At 49.9% G+C, this 18,266-nt stretch overlaps 3 protein-coding genes across 3 annotated transcripts in view; 2 read left to right on the top strand and 1 right to left on the bottom strand.

Annotated features, from left to right (window-relative positions):
- The first annotated feature begins 931 nt into the window (after positions 1 to 931).
- Positions 932 to 5,064, top strand: LOC135804474 (uncharacterized). The gene is made up of 6 exons (XM_065318356.1): positions 932 to 1,466; positions 1,805 to 2,007; positions 2,461 to 2,578; positions 2,889 to 3,267; positions 3,802 to 4,062; positions 4,496 to 5,064. The coding sequence occupies exons 1-6, from the start codon at positions 1,087 to 1,089 to the stop codon at positions 4,649 to 4,651; spliced, it is 1,497 nt and encodes a 498-aa protein (XP_065174428.1). The 5' UTR covers positions 932 to 1,086; the 3' UTR covers positions 4,652 to 5,064.
- A 1,317-nt stretch (positions 5,065 to 6,381) lies between these two features.
- On the bottom strand, positions 6,382 to 8,202 carry LOC135805670 (uncharacterized protein K02A2.6-like). The gene has a single exon (XM_065319752.1). It carries the CDS (start codon positions 8,200 to 8,202, stop codon positions 6,382 to 6,384), a length of 1,821 nt encoding a protein of 606 aa, XP_065175824.1.
- A 9,314-nt stretch (positions 8,203 to 17,516) lies between these two features.
- The window catches only part of LOC135804473 (mediator of RNA polymerase II transcription subunit 23-like), a 68,226-nt gene continuing 67,476 nt past the window's right edge, over positions 17,517 to 18,266 (top strand). The window contains exon 1 of the mRNA XM_065318355.1: positions 17,517 to 17,990. Coding sequence (XP_065174427.1) covers positions 17,919 to 17,990 — 72 coding nt within the window. The 5' untranslated portion in view covers positions 17,517 to 17,918. The remainder of the gene's footprint in view (positions 17,991 to 18,266) is intronic.

Below are 18,266 nucleotides of genomic sequence, written 5' to 3'. Positions count from 1 at the left end.
TTTTCAAGTCTGACTTCACTGGTGTCGTGATCCACGGAATACCCGTCCGCAGCAAAAGATGATTTGATTTGAATCTTTTCACACAGCGGGCTTTTTCACCGAAGGTCGAAAATCGCTGCAACTGGGCCATATTATGTAGATCTACGACTCGTAGACTTCTGCCACTGGCCTGCCATTCAAGGCTGCTACCTTCCGCAAAGTAACAGTTCCGGCCACATTTGGTGGATGGATGGACTGCGTGTCGAAGAACGCGGCAAATCTGCTGCAAAAGCAGAGCGTCGCACGCCAATTCCGTGGTAACTGTCATTTGACATGGCAGAGAATGCTTTTTCAGCCCCCGTTCTGCCGAATTATGCTCGACCCCCCAAACAGGCGTTTTCTGCCGAAAATTCTGCCGGCATTATCCGCCAAGCCCTACTTCCTGGTGCATCTACTTGTACTTGTACTTGTACTGTTGTAGAACATGTACAACTGAATGGAATTATTTGATGCGAAAAGGCGGATTATTCCAATTTATGCGATTCGGATGCAATTAAATAGCCTCGAAATATGCGATTATTCGATTTTGGTAGGAATTATGCGAGAAATCATTCTAGCATAATCCGTCAAGGCCTACTCGCGATCGACGATGCAGTCTACCCATGTATTATCAAGACTACATAACCCCGGGGTTATGTACTCTTGCCAGTCTTGGTATTATGTAGACCTACAGACTACAGACAGTGTACTACAGTATTCAGATCGATCAGGCAGGCATATGCATGGCAGTAGAGCCTACATGTAGAGCCTGGTAGATCTACAGGTCGAAGTGCATGGACTCTCGGAGGTCGTGGTTCAAGGTTCATATATAGATCCAAATCACCAAGCAAACTGACATGATTATGAGTGACGGTAGCTACGTAGATCTATCTACGGGGCATTTCGTGGATCAACTGCTCCCGTGCGGCACAGAACCAAAAAAAGACAGCAAGATCTTTGTTCCTTCTTTTCAACTTCCGTGACCAAAAATGACATTAGAAACAGTGGCTCTTTGATGGCGCTAAATCATGCGTAGTGTATTAGTTCTGTCCAAGACAAACGTCAAGTATGAATGAAAGAAGTACTCTTCTGACCCAGGAAAAGCAGTTCCAAGAGATAACGGAGGCCACGGCTGCTTCTAAACCAAAGAATGTTCCTAGATTTCCCCTACTGCTGCACGATCTTATACTAGCATCTAAACTGAATGATGAGACTGCTCTTCGGACACTCAATTCGTCCATTCTGGAGGAATTGGACTTTGGCGATGCAGGTGATAATGAAAAGCCATGTCACGGTGCAGATTCAGGTCGCTCCTTCGACCATGTACGCGTCCCTAAGCTTTCTGATTTAGAGGACATCGATGGCTGGACACCATTACATTCGGCGTGTGAAAGTAAGAGCCCAGCAGCTGTCTCTTATCTTCTGGAGGAAGATTGCTCGCCTAACAGGTGAGCTCTATGTTGTTGCTGAATATTGTTGTTATTATCATTTATAGCACTTTCGCAATGTAAGCGGGTTTGTATACTTTCGCTTGTGCCGGCATTCAGGACCACGAAGAAACAGAAAATACAGGGAGACAAAGGTATTGAGGATGATAATATAATAATCTTTATTTCAGGATTACCCAAAGGCTGACGCCTATCGTAATGTTCCATTCCTGTCCTGAGTCCTAGCGTTACGAAATACAGACATGACATTGTCATGTAGATCAACAGCACAGGTATACACTGTACTGCTGAAGTATGATGGTACGGTGAATCCGTTCCTATTCGGTTTTTGCTTGCAGACCAGCCAGGAATCAATATGGTGGCATGACTGCAATGCACGTGGCCTGCTTCAGTGGCAACGCACAGATCGTAGAGGCGCTGGTCTGTGCTGGTGGCATGTTGCTTGCACCATCCACCACGAATGGTCTGATCCCGATAGACCTAGCCTCGTGCACTCCTTTTCCGTCCAAGGCGTTAGCGGACATCATTGAGAGACATTCAGGTACAGTGTAAGCAACCTCAGCGATGTGCCACCCGGATTATTAGCTACTAATGTTTAGGAGCCTGACTTTGAGACTGGACGGCATAGATCATAGACTATTAGTGATGCTAAGTTATGCTTTGTAAGGCACTCGGCCTAGCAGCAATGCCTTGTGCATGAGCGTACACTACTGTTTGGTGAGACACGTTTCCGTTCAAGTGGACTATTTTCCTAAAAGAAACCTAGGTAAACAGGCACAGCTTATTCAATGCAGACTGGTGCCAGTGTTTTTCTGTAAGTCTGGTGGATGAAAACCATATCTGCCAACCATCCCGATTTGGCCGGGACCGTCCCGACATCAGGTTTGCAAAGGCTGGCAGGTATGGAGAAATGTTGTCTAAAACAACAAGTGTGATGTCCATACTACGAGTATCGAGTATATTCATGGGTTTGTGTCACTGTGCTCACATACAGGGATCAAGGTTGCCTTTGAATGTGGAGACGATGCTGAGATCTGCTGTGGGCCAATATTGAAGAGCAGACGCTTTTATACCATTCTTCCTGGAAGAGAGCTAAAGTATCGCTTTGCCAGGTGAAGTATAATGTGGGAAGGATTCTTCAGCTGAAAATGCAAGACTTACTTTTTAGTGGTGGTTGTGAGGGGGGGGGGGGGGGGGGCTACTGCAAATGGAAAGTTACTATCTCAGAGCCAAGTTATCTCTAGTCCAGTTGCCATCTTTACCATCATTTATAGAGTGCCTCCCATACGTTCGCAACCATTTTGAAACACTGTGCATGATTTTGGTAAAGTACAAAGAGAATGGAACGACTGCCACAAGTCACAGCACATATGAATGTGGCACAATGCATGGTTTCTCTTTTGCACCTCTCTGCCTGCACAGCGAGGAGGAAGTTCGTGAGGCTATCTTGATTGGAGGAAGATCTGGTCTTCCAAAGCTAGGCAATATAGAGGAAGCAGCCAAGGCTCTCGTTGGTTATGCCCGCTCTTCCTCGCCAATACCGGTGGGAAAGGGTGCAACCAATCAGTCGATCTCATCAAAATTCTCCCTCACCCCGTTCAAGGAACCAATATCACCGAATGCTGCACTGTCAGATAGTTTTAGTGAGTTGATGGCCAGTAGGGAAACGTACATGAGCACAGCCCAGCATGCTGTCAACATACTGGACTCCGACACTGCCATTGCCAATAAGGAAAACACACCACCCGGTGAAAGCAACCCAGCCAGTTTTTGGACCATGGCACAGGGCACTCCTATCAAGGTAAATCAATCTGCTACTGAGACCTCTTGTGTCATTCTTTGTTTCACAAACAGACTTCAGTGAAATGTCAGTAGAAAGTACTTCAATTACCCTGGATACACAGTAACATGCTATGGGCTATAAAGTACCTATTTTTAGGACCTTGCGTATTGCTAGTATTTGCTACACCAGTCCTCTGACCCACTTTTATATACAGTAACCTGTCTACAAATCCGTAGATCCCCGAGCTGCAGAGAGTGCTCAATGTCATAGACAGAGCTTTTTAGAGCATAGCAGACTCAGCGGAGGCCGTTCAGTAACCCGTCTAAAAAGTACCGATTTGTACGGCCCTTGGAGGTACCGTGATTGTCCCGTGACGTTTTGGTATTTGAAAGTATTCAATTTACTTCCATTTGGAAGATTCGTTTCGCCCCTTCCCAAAATTCCCACCCCGTTGTCAGAAGGACAGTTTCAGTGAATATGTCATGCACTTCTTAGTAAGTATCATGGTTTTTCATAAGTGAATGTGTTGTTGCACATGCTGCTGAATTGCAGAAAACTCCAGTAGAGCCGGCCAACCCCGACCTGTTCCCTGTGAAGATAACTGCCAGGCCAGCAGCCAAGATGAAGCATGCTCGATTTGCACCTGGCGTCCAGTCACCTATCAGTACTCGCCCGAGTGGCCGACGGGTGCACAGCGGCCATCCAGTCCTATCTCTGCGCAAGCCTCTGGCCGATATCACTGAGGTATCTACGCCGACTGCAAGGGCACCGATGACAAAGCCTCCAACTCCTTTTCCCAAAACTGTGGCCAAGGTGAGTGTTTTATAAAACCAATTTTATTTATTTAAAAAATCATAACCATGTCTCAGCCATATATGGCTCAATGCAGCATAGCTAGGAATACCTGCGATGGCTAAACATGGAGTTTACGAGGCTGGCAAAGTTGTTAGAGCTTTTGTTATCCAGGCATTAGGTTGTAGGGCTGCATGTTCCATTCGAAATTTTCCACCGCCAGGAGGCCCACTGGGGATTGGATACGCGACTTCGGTCCCAGTAGGGTTAGGAAGGTGGCTGTGGAGAGATGTTCACCACCCTCATCAAAATGAGCTCATTGCACATTGAGTACCACCTACGCAGAACGGGCTAGAATTCATGCGCCACTCCTACTTCTTCCCTTACAGGGAAATATTATGTCCGAGGTCCCTCATGGAGGATCTGCCTATGTGTGCGTGGTTTCTTTCAACAGAAATTGGATGGCATCTATGCTGTCTCACATCCAACCGATGACAAAGAAAATCAGAATTTCAGATCTGCAAAGGTGGATGTTTACACAAAGGCACGCTCCAAGAAGACTGGACTCAAGCGAGTTGCATTCCAGGACCACAATGAAGAACATTGCTAAGCTCATCAAGTGAGTCTGATGGGGGGCCCATCGAGGGCTGTCCTATCCTGAGGATTTCTAATTTTCTCCTGCACCGTAGGTGCCACAAAGCATACATGCATGCCAACTGTGTACTTTTCCCGTGACTACTGTTAATTGAGCGTATCCAGTATCCAGTATAGATAGTATTTTGAGAAGTGTTACTCATTAGCCTTATGTCACGATATTTTAACCTCTATTTTAATTAAACGAGTTCCAATGGATATTTAGCTGTATCTTTCTGAAACCGTGACTAGAAATTACGAATTAGCCGTTTATCACACTATCCACGTCTCACTATGTTGTACGATCGTAACTATCATCAGTTCCTAACCCAACTCTTGTAGTATTAACTAGAAGTTATGAACAAGGATTGGCTGCATGCACACTTATTATACTTACTTTGAAGTATACACACCGTGACAAAGGCCCGGGTGAGGTCGTTCCATGACCGGTTCCAAGCCGAATGTTCTCATGAGATTGTCATTACTTTGAGTAGCCCGGCACAATAGTGTACAGGTACTTCACTTAAAAGTATACATGATCAGGTTATCACCGGACCAATATAACCACCAACACATGTATTCACTACTACGGAGGTCATGTGTACCCCCACCCATTTCGTACACAAAGTATGAAAGACACTGAAACTACCGGACCAATCAAAAACTGCTTCCGGCGGTGCTGTGACTAGTAACCAGGGCAAACTGATATGCACAAAAAGGGACATAGCAGACTCAGAGGAGGACGTTGACCTGTTTTGATTGGTTCGCTGTAACTCCGAGTTTCATGCTGCAAGGTAGATCTACTTAGTAACCACCAGACAACTCACTGTACAGAGGCGGAAGCAGCTTCCGCGGGGCGGTGCGGCCGAAGGGCCATCTTTAGGGGGGGGGGTCTGGGGATCCTCCCCTATAATTTTTTTTGGAATTTAGACGGCAAATCCTGCACTCTGGGCAACTCCCTGTACAAAATCATACATCGAAACTTTTCTCCCCGGTTTTGGACGTTCCACGTGGACCGACTTTTTGGGAAGTTGGTACGGCCATGGCCGTACCAGTGGCGTCCTCAGGCTGTGCAGTAGATCTACATGACATTGTACGTCTGGAAGATCTACATGTAGTCATGGAACATGGTAGGTCTACCCATTATCACAAGCAATGATGCATGATGGGAAGTAATACAAATTGGTTGGGATCGTCAGCCGGAGCGGCGATAGGAGATGTAGGTATTGCTTTTAGCAGTTCAATGTAGTGAGCTGGCCAGAATGTAATGATTACTGGAATGACAAGAGACTATAACATACAGCAGTGTGAATGTAGCACATCATGAAGGTGTGAGTACGACACATGCAGTGATGTGTAGAATGCCGCAACATATAGTAGTAGTAGTAGCTTTTATTATTTTACTAGGGGAGTCCCAACAGGCTACTGCCTTTTTACTGGGAACCCTAGATATGACAGCTAGGTGGTGTAAGAACAACGCAGTCACTATCACTACATCACTCCTTCCCCCAAACAAAAAAGCCGGTGCCGGGTGCAATAGAAGGAATTGAAAAAAAGAAGAAAGGACACAATATGATGTCTTTTGAAATGGATAACCCCAATTTCAAAGCACCCAATTGAGGAAGATAGGAACTCAACCTAAAAAAACACAAAACGTTGTCAAGTTGAACTTTCAGAGTGAGTATAATACATTGTTGCAATAATCTTTTAGGATAAACTGTCTGCGTAGAGCCGTGCCTTCTCAGTAAATTTGACATGTCCTGAGCGAGTGACTGCACCATTGCCGAATGAGTGCTTGCCGGAGGCAGCTGGAGTGTGTTCCTTCGGGGCAGGCTGGCTTTCACGTGCAGATGAAGGTTGAGAGAGTGGCATGTTGTGGCATGGCGAGCTCGGAGGCAGATCCACAGACGGTAGACATGCAGAAACAGCACCTGGCGCTGTAGACTGACCAATCCGAGCAGACTGTCCAGTTCCGGTTCTATCTGGTTCTGGCACTGAAGTCTGACCGATCCGAGGAGCCGCCTGTGCTGGCGCTCGCTGAAGATCCACCTCATGACGGCTGAAAGACAGGTTTGCTGACGACATGGGTGGAGAATCGTCCGGGCGGTGCGGTGAAACAAACTCTCGTACATGCTGCCTATTCCTCAGTAGGTAGCGAGAGCCATCGGTCACTCCTACCTGACGGCCGAACTGGTTCACCACGGACCATGACTGAGACTTGTCGCAGTACCCGTCCTGCACAGTGACTTTTGTGCCGGGTCGAAGCTCAGAAAGCATTCTCACGCCACGTCGGGAGTCGTGTTGTGCAGACATTTCAGCTTTTGCTTTCAGCTGGTGCTCGGCATTCACAACGGTGGGGTGGAGTTGTGCCAGGACTCTTGTATGCAGTGGTCGAGAGAACAAAGCTTCACTTGGTGATGTACCGAGCATTCTATGCCTCGAACATCGAATGTCAAATAACATTTGGTTAAGACGCCTCTGGAAAGGGAGATGTGGCTTAAGAGCAGACAGTCTCTCCCTTAACACTCGATGCGGACGCTCCACCATGCCATTCGAGCGGGCATACCTTGGGCTGGATCGTACATGTGTAATAGTAAGCCGGCTGAGAAATGAAGACATCTCCCCAGAGACAAACTGAGGGCCGTTGTCCGAAACTAAAGTCTTGGAAAGACCAAATGCAGGGAATACCTCATCAAGTTCATTGATGACGGAAGCTGAGGTTGTCGAGCGCATTATCTTCAGAATAGGGTACCTGGAGCCATAATCGACTATGGAGAGAATCGAGTGCCCCTCAATGGATACAATGTCCACTGCCAGCTTTCTCCAGACGCCAACTACCTCAGTTGGTTGGAGCTCTTGCGGACTATTGGTGCGTCTCCTCCAGCATTCAGAGCAGCGTTCCACGTATGTACTTGCATCTTTAGTCATTCCTGGCCACCAGACTCTCTGGCGCAGGGTATCTTGGAAGGCCTCTTGTCCAGGATGTCCTTCGCGTGCTAGGATCATGATCGCTGTTCGTAAACCTTCAGGAATAACAAACCGGCCACCGAACATTAAGATGCCATCTACCACTGTCAGCTGATCACGGACGAGATGGTAGGGGTGTTCCGATGGCAAAATGTCAAGCCACGAATCATACAGTACGCGTTGAATCACTTTGCTCACTGCTGGATCATCTTGTGCAGCACAACGAATGTCTGCAATGTCTACTGGAGCGGCTTCCAAAACTAGACCAACATACTCATGGAGAGAACGCGATTCGGCTGGAGAAGCATCAGTAGACGCTACCGGGGCTCTGGAAAGTGCATCAGTACAGAAGACCTCCTTCCCTGGAACATGCTCGAGGGAGTAATCGTACGGCATGAGCGCGACTAACCAGCGCTGCAATCGAGGCGGCACATCGTCAAATGCCTTCTGCACAATCGGTATGAGAGGTTTGTGATCAGTGTACACCTGTACATGACGACCCAGAACATACTGGCGAAAACGGGTCAGTGCAAACACTATGTCGAGCATCTCACGCTCCATCTGCAAATATCGTGACTCTGTGTCCGTGAGCGTGCGGCTGGCGCATGTAATCGGCAGCCATTATCCAGACTTGCTTTGCTGCAACAGAATAGCTCCCTGACCAGAAGGTTGTTGTTGTTGTTACTTTATTTTACTTCACTAGAATTACAGGCAGTAGAATGCCTTCTCACTAGACCAGGTCTAGTTCTCACAAGAAGATGAAGTGATGAAGAATGTGAATGAACATGCTAAAGTTAATGAAAAACAAGAAATAGAAAAAGAGGAGAAAAACGTGTTTTCTATTATTTTATGACGGTATTTGTATGTGAGTGACAGTGATTACATGACAAGGGAAAGAAAATAAAAAGATAGAAAGAAAAGAGTAAGGAATAAACGAAGCAGATGTATGAAATAGAAATAGAGAAGTTGAGGTATTTGAGGAGAAAAGTCAGTTTGTCGATTAGAGACCAAACCAAAAGATCAAAATGCACATGTCTGACGAATGAGTCAAGACAGAGAAAGCGTGTCAAGAACATCTGGGCACAGCAGGGCTTTGAAACCCAGAATATCTTCATGGCAACGAATATTTGCCGGGAGCCTGTTCCAATCCACTCTGCCCACGAATTGCATGGACGCTCGAGATGCTGGTCCACGAACAAATGGAATTTGGAGAAGACGTGAGACCTGGCCACGTGTAACACGGCGTGTTCTTTGCTCAAGACCAGGGTCAGCGATCAACAGAAAGAAAGGCGAAAATAGCATGCTTGCATTGGAGGCAAGACATCTATGGACAAAAACAACAATCTTGAGCTTAAAATGATGGATTAGTGGGGAAATATTTAATCTAGAAATAAGAGGTGCGGTCGGTGTTTGACGAGGGAGCTGAAACACAGCTCTGACTCCAGCCTTGCTGATCTTCCCCAAACGGTCGAGAAGCTGAGCTGTGAGGCTTGGGTAGAATGCTGCTGAAGCATAACACAGCTGGCTGTTTACCATACTGGTGTACGGTAAACAGCCAGCTGTGTTATGCTTCAGCAGCATTCTACCCAAGCCTCACAATACAAAGGTGAGGCATCGGAGCTGATTGCTGTCGGTACGTTTACATCCGGCTGGAAATATGCAAGTGTTTGCAATGAGGAGACTACAGCTTGCTTAGCTGTGAAGAACGCTTTGAGGAGATCATCGTTCACAGTGAATGGTTCACGCTTCATCAGCTGGCGTAACGGCTCTGTGGCTTCAGTCAGGCGAGGAACAAACTTTCCTAAGTACGTGACCATACCCAAGAAGCGGTGTGCATCCGTTACAGTCTTTGGGGCGGCCATGCCGGCGATAGCGCTTAGCTTGCTGCTGTCCGGCTGAACTCCATCTCTGGTCAACGTGTGGCCCAGGTACTTGATCTGGTCTTTGCCGATGTGATATTTGGCCCAGTTCAGCTTGAGGTTTGCTGCCTTCAGGCATTCCAAGACACTCGCCAGGCAAGCATCATGCTCAACTTGATTCCTTCCGAATATCAATATGTCATCAATGTAGACAACAACACCTGGCAGGCCAACTAGAATATCTGATACCACTCGCTGAAAGATTTCGGGGCGCATGAAATACCAAACGGCAGTCTCTTGAATCGATACAATCCACAGTGTGAAGCAAATGTTGTAAACGATCGTGTTTCTTCCTCCAGTAACAGCTGGTGGAATCCCGATTCGGCAACCAGCACTGAGAGTCTTGTGCTCCTGCTAACTCGCTGGTTATTTCGTCTACTGTTGGGAGAGAATGGCGTTCTCTAATGATGGACTTTTTCAGCCGTCTATAATCCACACATAACCGGAGTGTACCGTTAGACTTACGGACAGGCACAACGGGCGAGACCCAAGGCGATGCTTCCTTCACGAGCTCAATGATGTCAGCCTTAGCCAGACGTGCTAACTCCTTTTCTATGTCGGCTTTGGCGATAAATGGAGGGCGACGAGCTGACTGGGCTACCGGTCTAGCGCTCTTGTCCACAGCGATAGAAACTGGAGAAGTTTCAACAAGACGTGCTGTATCTGCCATGTGTGCATTCACCAGCAGTTCCAATTGGTAGATGACATCTTGTCCAAACAATACAGAACGCTTGCCAGCCGGTACAGCGAAACATTCACAGAGAATGGTGTTGTCTCCTACCGCAATATCGACGTCCGCCATGCCAAGAGTCTTCACTTCGCCACCGTTGTATGCTCGAAGTATGCGGTCACTTGAGTGGGTAGGCTGCACTACATCATCCGTGAGAATGGTGTGCGTTGCTCGGGTGTCAAGCAATCCCTCACATGGCTCACCATCAGTGTCATGGTGAACTGGCCTCTGGCTGCCTTATCGCTGCATGCGAAAATAGAATCATACACCACTTAATGCACTTGTGCAGTGTCACTGTCTTCCTCCGCATCTACTGCATTGGCTTTGTTAGGCTTGCGTGAGAGACAAACCGCTTCGAAATGGCCAACTTTCCTGCAGCTGTTGCAACGGACATGTGCTGCTGGACAAAACTGCTTTCCATTGGCATGCATTCGACCACAGTACTTGCAGCCAGGACCTTTCGCCATTTTCCTTTTGAGCTGGTGCTTGGGTTCACTGCCTGACACAGCCGCTGTGGTCTCTGGCCTCACACATGCTGCTACACTAGGTCCTGGTTCACTGTTGAGTGTTGTACAAGTACATGTACGACTACCAGTTGGAGTCCAAAAGTGATGCTTCCACAGCGACTGCCTTCGAGAGAGCGTCCGCCAAAGTCAGCTTAGGTTCGCGCCTCGAGTCTTGCGACCTCAATCCAGCAATTAAATGGTCGCGGACTTGAGTATTGACTACCGTGTCAACATCTGTCGACGCGAAACTACACATCCTCCACTTTCTCTCTCAGCCGATTCATGAAGGTTGAAACCTATTCGTCCGGCAGCTGCCTAATCTGACGAAACTTGTGCCGCTCTGACGTCGCATTGATGGACGGGCGAAAATGGCAACGAAGGGACTCGGTGAGGGTTTTGTAAGTGTCTCCCGGGTTATCGTCACTTGCATCATCTGGAACGGGAACTACTAAACCTTTGACGATCCTTCTGACGTTGAGACCGGCGAGATTCAAGAAGAGGGAGGCACTTCTTGTCTCCTGGGTCCGTCACTTGGCAGATCTTCATAGTTATAATCATCGACATCTTCTAGCCAGAGATCGAAGTCTGCGCCCGTATCTCCACCATAGCCAGGAGAAAATTCTTTCGGAGGTCGTCCCTTTGCCATAGCGTCAAGTTGCTTGAGCTGTTCACTGCGCATGCGCCAGTGTAGTGAGCTGGCCAGAATGACTGTATTGTAATGATTACTGGAATGACCTTGATGACATACACTGTGAATGTAGCACATGTCATTATTATTATTATCATGAAGGTGTGAGTACGACACATGCAGTGATGTGTAGGACTAGGATGCAAGATCATGCAACATTATTATTTTAATTATGACAGCTACAGTGTACGAAGTAGTGGTTGCGACTTCGGCGATGATTTGTAAGAAATGGTTTGCTCCCCGCACCGGAGCTCGCGCTATTCCGCCGACTTTACTTGACACTTGCCTGACTCACGACTGCCATCCAGAGCACACGAGAAGTCCATCGAACCTTCGACTCGGCAAACCTGTAAGAAAGCACCACTCCCTGCTCAATACACAGTGTTTCGGGGAATTCACCCCTCATCAGTTGAGCTTGAGTAGGCCGAGGAAGATTGTGCCTGAAGAGCACCAATTATAGTGCTCTCCAGGCACAAACATCACCAGGGATACAAACTTACAGAGACGCTCTGTTTCCAGCGCGACAAACACCTCGTGAACACCAGATAGCAGCGTGAGTCAGTGTCGCTCCTGGACGGTGAGACAGACGTCGAGGACCCTCGGTCATTCGCAACGCTGTCACCTCCAAACCAACTAGTCGCTACACTACCTACAGAGTCAGTGTACATGGTGTAGGTGGTGTAAGAACAACGCAGTCACTATCACTACATAATGACGTCATTCATTTTAGTTAGTTACTTCAAGTTAGTTCAAGTAACTAACGTGTTACTTTAGGGTTCACGGATTGGCATGCTAGCGTCGCCAGCTACATCATAGTTACACTTCGGAGGCTCCGGCTACGAATGTGACAGTGTGTGTTAGGCCTCAAATCTTCGCTTTTCAAATAATTCACAGCGATTTAAAGAGAAAATTTACACAAACTCCAACCTCGTCCCCTTGATATTCCCGCCCTTTCCCTCACTCCTTTGGCCTTTTTCTTCGCTTCAAATTGTTGCAGCTGCAGATTTATTTCTCTTTGGACGTAGCCGTATAGCCTACATACGTGTTGATTGCAGAGCCATGTCATCCGTTAGTGACCTCCCCAGTCAGGGGACGGCTGGTTCTGCGCGTCCCACGCAGCACGACCCGCTTGTGGCAAATCGTGGAGCTGCAGAGATCCAGAGTGGGAATGCTGTGCCCGAGAGGCCACCACAGCCCACTCAGCGTGATTTGCTTTCTGCCGCATCCCCCACTGTCTGCGGAAGTGGTGGGGTGCCGGCTATGCCCATGCCGCATGGAGGCTACCCGGCCTATGGGTCGTTTTATCTACCACCGCACGGGCTAGCTCCGACTGGAGAGCATCCGTTTTCGGCTGCACAGCGGGCTGTAGGGCTCTGTGTTTCCGCCGAGAACGAAGCACTGCCTGGCCCAGGGACTGAGGTCCTGGAGTCCAGCGGTGATGCAGCCAATACCGGTAGTAATATCGGAGAGCCTGCAGCCAAACGAGCGGCCAGAGCTCTGGACTTTGCACCGGCCACTGCGGTGGCGAGTCGCAAATTCCTTTTCAACGCCCCTGAGGCGGTGACGAGTTATGTTGAGAAGTATTTTCGGTCTCCGCTCTCTGACGAGCAGCGGAAGGCCATGCACGAGGACCATCCACGGCCTGACACGGCAGCAGCCTATGTGCCCAAGGTGGATGATACAGTGTTGCGCTGGGCTGGTTCCCGTTTTCCCAAGACATCCGACTCGCAGTGGGCGGCTGTTCAACGTGATGTGGCATCGCTCTCTGGTCCCGTTGCATGTATGCTCTCCGCCCTGGTCGAGGCAGAGGAAGGTGTTCCGGCAGTGGAGGAACTCTCCGTACCATCGGCGGAAGTCAAGGACGTGCTCCAGCGCACACTTGTCCTGGTCGGAGACCTGATGGCTTCGATCAATGGCATCCGCCGCCAGTCCATCATCGAGGCTGTGGACAAAGACGTGGCAAGAGTAACCAAAGGTATCCCACCGCCAGGCACTGGGAAGGAGCTGTTTGGTGAGGAATTTATCTCAGCCATCTCCACGAAAGTGAAATCCGAGGCGACGTTGAACGAGGCGCAGAGGCTGGCGCGCAAGCCACAGCCAAAGCCGGGTTTTCAGCGAAAGGGGTTCGCGTTCCAGTCATCGCGTACCCCGAAGCTGCATACCTTCTCCAGTCGCCAATACGGCAGGGATCGCCAGCAGCCGCCCCACCGAGGCTCATTTCGCCCCCACCGCGGAAGACCGCAAGGGCAGTGGACACCAGGGTCGAGGGGCAAGTCACCACCTCGCCCTCAGGCCCAGTAGTGGGCCACGCGGGGCAGCTCCGAGAATCGCCAACACCATCATCGGAGCTGCAGCTTCCCGTTCCTTGGCGATGGGAGGTACATCATCCACCTCCACCCGCTGGTCGCATTGCGGTGGCCTGGCAGAACTGGGAGCAACTGACGGCGGACCCATGGGTTCGCAGTACCGTCCGGCATGGCCTGCGTATCCCACTGCTGGCTCGCCCTCATCAGCGGCAGGCTCCCAGACAGATGCACCTGGCTCAGGCGGAGCAGGTTGCTCTGCAGGAGGCCCTGTCCAACATGGCAGCAGCGGGGGGGCATCGAGCCCACTACAGTGCGAGACGCGACATTCAAGAGCACGCACTTCATGGTACCCAAGAGCGGTGGTCGATGGAGGCTAGTGTTCAACCTCAAAGCGCTGAACGAGTTTGTGGACAACTCCCATTTCAAGATGGAAACGTTGGCAGTCGTACCCGAGCTAGTTCAGCCGAACTGGTGGTTGGCGAAACTCGATCTGAAGGACGCCTTTCACTCGGTACCGGTGCACATTCACAGCCGACGCCTCCTCCAGTTCATGTGGAACGACCAGGTATGGCAGTACACTTGCCTCCCGTTCGGTCTGTCGGAGTCACCCCGCACGTTCACCAAGGTGCTTCGTCCAGTAGCAGCGTGGCTCCGTACAATGGGTCTGCTCATGGTTGTCTATCTGGACGACTGGCTGTTGATAGCACACTCCCCTGCTCTAGTGGCGCAGCAGATCCAGTTTGTGGCAGCCCTCCTAGAACGACTGGGCTTCATAGTCAACCGCCAGAAATCTATCATGGAGCCGACGCAGATCCTGACGTTTCTCGGAGTCGAAGTGAACTTGGTGCGCATGGAATTTTCCTTGCCTCGCGACAAGCTGGACAAGATTCGCTCCGAGTGCCGTCGCCTGCGCAACAAGGGATTTGCTACCCTCGCCGAACTGCGTTCACTGACAGGCAAGATGGTTGCAGCGCGCCCTGCAGTACACCTCGCTATGCTTCATGTCCGGGGACTGCAGTTCCTGCTGAACGAGGCTCTGGCACACCGTCTCGAGACCCAACAGTTGGACGAATGGGCCTGCAGCGACCTGCGTTGGTGGATAACGACGGCGGGGTGCCCGATACCCATGCACAGAGACCCACCCTCGGTCACCATGAGCTCAGATGCGTCCAATGTAGGATGGGGTGCTGCTGTGGATACGGCGCATGCCGGTGGGCCATGGTACGAGTCCGAAGCTGCGCACCACATCAACTGGAAAGAGCTGATCGCGGTATGGTTAGGTTTGAAAAGCCTGCTCCGCAACGCATCCAACCAAACCATCCGGTTGGAAATCGACAACACGACCACCGTGGCATACCTCAATCATCAGGGAGGCACTCATTCTCGGCGTCTGTGTACGCTTGCGATTCAGGTGCTGGAGTGGGCTGCAGCCCGACACCTGGAGCTGGAAGCGGTTCATGTGCCAGGAGCCCTGAATCACACAGCAGACTATCTGTCCCGTCACGTGGAGGAGACGGGCGACTGGATGCTCCCGTACCATGTGTTTACTACCATCCAACAGACATTCGGCCCGCTGAGTGTAGATCTGTTTGCGGCCCGCCACAATGCTCGCCTGCCCCGCTACCTGAGCTGGCGTCCAGATCCAGAGGCAGAAGCAGTGGATGCCTTCTCCACCCCTCCAGAGCTATGGGAGAATGCTTATGCCTTTCCGCCATTCAGCCTACTCACCCGGTGTCTTCGCTACATCCGGCAACACGACATTCGACGGGTAATCGTGGTGGCTCCAGCCTGGCAGTCACAGGCTTATTACCCTCAGCTGCTCCGAATGTCCTGCAGTGCTCCGCTACGACTAGTATCGTCAGACGTTCTGGACCCACAGGGACAAGTCCATCCACAGGCACAACGCCTACGACTGACCGTATGGAGTATCTCCGGGAAGCAGCCTCGCTGCGAGGCCTTTCGCAGGGAGCTGTCACTCTCTGGCTCTCCTCCTGGCGAACTAGCACCAACGCAACGTATCAGTCAGCATGGCGACAGTGTGTGGGCTGGTGTTGCGAACGACGTGTGGATCCCGTATCGGCGGACCCTACTCAATTAGCCAACTTTCTAGCGACACAGTATGAGGCAGGCAAGCAATACCGTACCCTGAACGTGTACCGTTCGGCGGTGTCATCCACCGTACCGCCACTCCACGATAATGTACCCGTCGGAAAATCGCCTAGCGTCGTCCGGGTTATGCGTGGTATCTACAATCAACGACCGCCATTGCCTCGCTATTCACGTACGTGGGACGTGGCCACTGTTCTAGAATACATTCGGTCATTGGGCCCGAATACTGCTTTGACCCTGTCGCACCTGTCCTGGAAGCTGTGCATGCTGCTCGCACTGGCTAAGGCAGCAAGAGTAAGTGAGATCTGTCACTTGGATATCCGCGCAATGCGCTTCCTGGCAGATGGTGTCGAGTTTGAGCTGACTCACGTCACCAAAACACAACGCTCTGGCGGCCCGCGGAAGTTCTTTGTGCCAGGTCTGCCGGCTGATCCGATCCTGTGCCCAGTGGAATGCATCAAAGCCTATCTGGATGTGACTAGGTCCAGCCGCACTACACCAGCGCAGAGTGCTCTCGTTGTGTCCACTCGCCGACCCTTTCAGCCAGTCTCGACCTCAACTGTCGCCAGATGGGTGACAACACTGCTCCAAGCAGCGGGTGTTGAAAGTGACTTCTCAGCCCATTCTACGCGGAGTGCCTCCACTAGCGCTGCACGACAAGCCGTATCTCCACCATAGCCAGGAGAAAATTCTTTCGGAGGTCGTCCCTTTGCCATAGCGTCAAGTTGCTTGAGCTGTTCACTGCGCATGCGCCAGTGTAGTGAGCTGGCCAGAATGACTGTATTGTAATGATTACTGGAATGACCTTGATGACATACACTGTGAATGTAGCACATGTCATTATTATTATTATCATGAAGGTGTGAGTACGACACATGCAGTGATGTGTAGGACTAGGATGCAAGATCATGCAACATTATTATTTTAATTATGACAGCTACAGTGTACGAAGTAGTGGTTGCGACTTCGGCGATGATTTGTAAGAAATGGTTTGCTCCCCGCACCGGAGCTCGCGCTATTCCGCCGACTTTACTTGACACTTGCCTGACTCACGACTGCCATCCAGAGCACACGAGAAGTCCATCGAACCTTCGACTCGGCAAACCTGTAAGAAAGCACCACTCCCTGCTCAATACACAGTGTTTCGGGGAATTCACCCCTCATCAGTTGAGCTTGAGTAGGCCGAGGAAGATTGTGCCTGAAGAGCACCAATTATAGTGCTCTCCAGGCACAAACATCACCAGGGATACAAACTTACAGAGACGCTCTGTTTCCAGCGCGACAAACACCTCGTGAACACCAGATAGCAGCGTGAGTCAGTGTCGCTCCTGGACGGTGAGACAGACGTCGAGGACCCTCGGTCATTCGCAACGCTGTCACCTCCAAACCAACTAGTCGCTACACTACCTACAGAGTCAGTGTACATGGTGTAGGTGGTGTAAGAACAACGCAGTCACTATCACTACATAATGACGTCATTCATTTTAGTTAGTTACTTCAAGTTAGTTCAAGTAACTAACGTGTTACTTTAGGGTTCACGGATTGGCATGCTAGCGTCGCCAGCTACATCATAGTTCTTTGCGATCTCTCTGGAGTCTGGTATCTTTGGCTTTGCTGTCCGGCTCGAGCAAAGGAAAACCCGGCTTCGGGTTGGCATACTGACTGGCCAGTACTCATGGTACTGGAGTGTAGTGAAGGACGTGATTCCGGTGTGATGGTAGTGCCAGTCAAAGCCCGGACAACGGGACGTACATGAACACGGTCAGGGAAAGTCCCTTTTTACGTTGACGCAAAATGCCAAAGATAGAATAAAAATAATAATCCATTTCGTGCAAAGGACTTCTTATTTTCAGTTTGAGGCATGAAGGCTAGTTCGAGTAAGTGTTCAACATGATTTTACTAACGGAAATACTACAGCACAAATACTAGCAGTAGTGGGAGATACAGAACTCCTTCACGATCACCATCAGCTCGGAATAGCCACTACCAATCGCTAGTCGACTGGCGTACACGGCCGCTATGACCACCAACCAAACGGTTCAGGGAGATGACCCGATTGGAAAGCTGAAGACGTATATGACGGAGGTCATGGTGAGTTCACCATTAGCATATCTTCAGCACTTGATAGCTTGGCTTATCGGATTGGCACTTGTTCCACAAAATACTTATAAACTACCACATAATTATTATGTTTGTGTCTTTCCCTCAAACCTGTGAACATTATTATTCTCTGTGCTGCGCTGATGAGTTCAAAAAGAACGAAACAGCATGCTGTCCGCAGATTGAGTATTATTTATTATTATTTATTTCACCTTCCTGTGGCCAGGGAATATAGGCCAATATGGAGGGAGGGGGGGGGGGGGGCAG

The sequence above is a fragment of the Sycon ciliatum genome, chromosome 1 (genome assembly GCF_964019385.1).
Source record: "Sycon ciliatum chromosome 1, ocSycCili1.1, whole genome shotgun sequence".
Lineage (NCBI taxonomy): Eukaryota > Metazoa > Porifera > Calcarea > Leucosolenida > Sycettidae > Sycon > Sycon ciliatum.
Note: the sequence above shows the minus strand (reverse complement) of the source record. Positions and strands in the feature narration are given on the sequence as shown.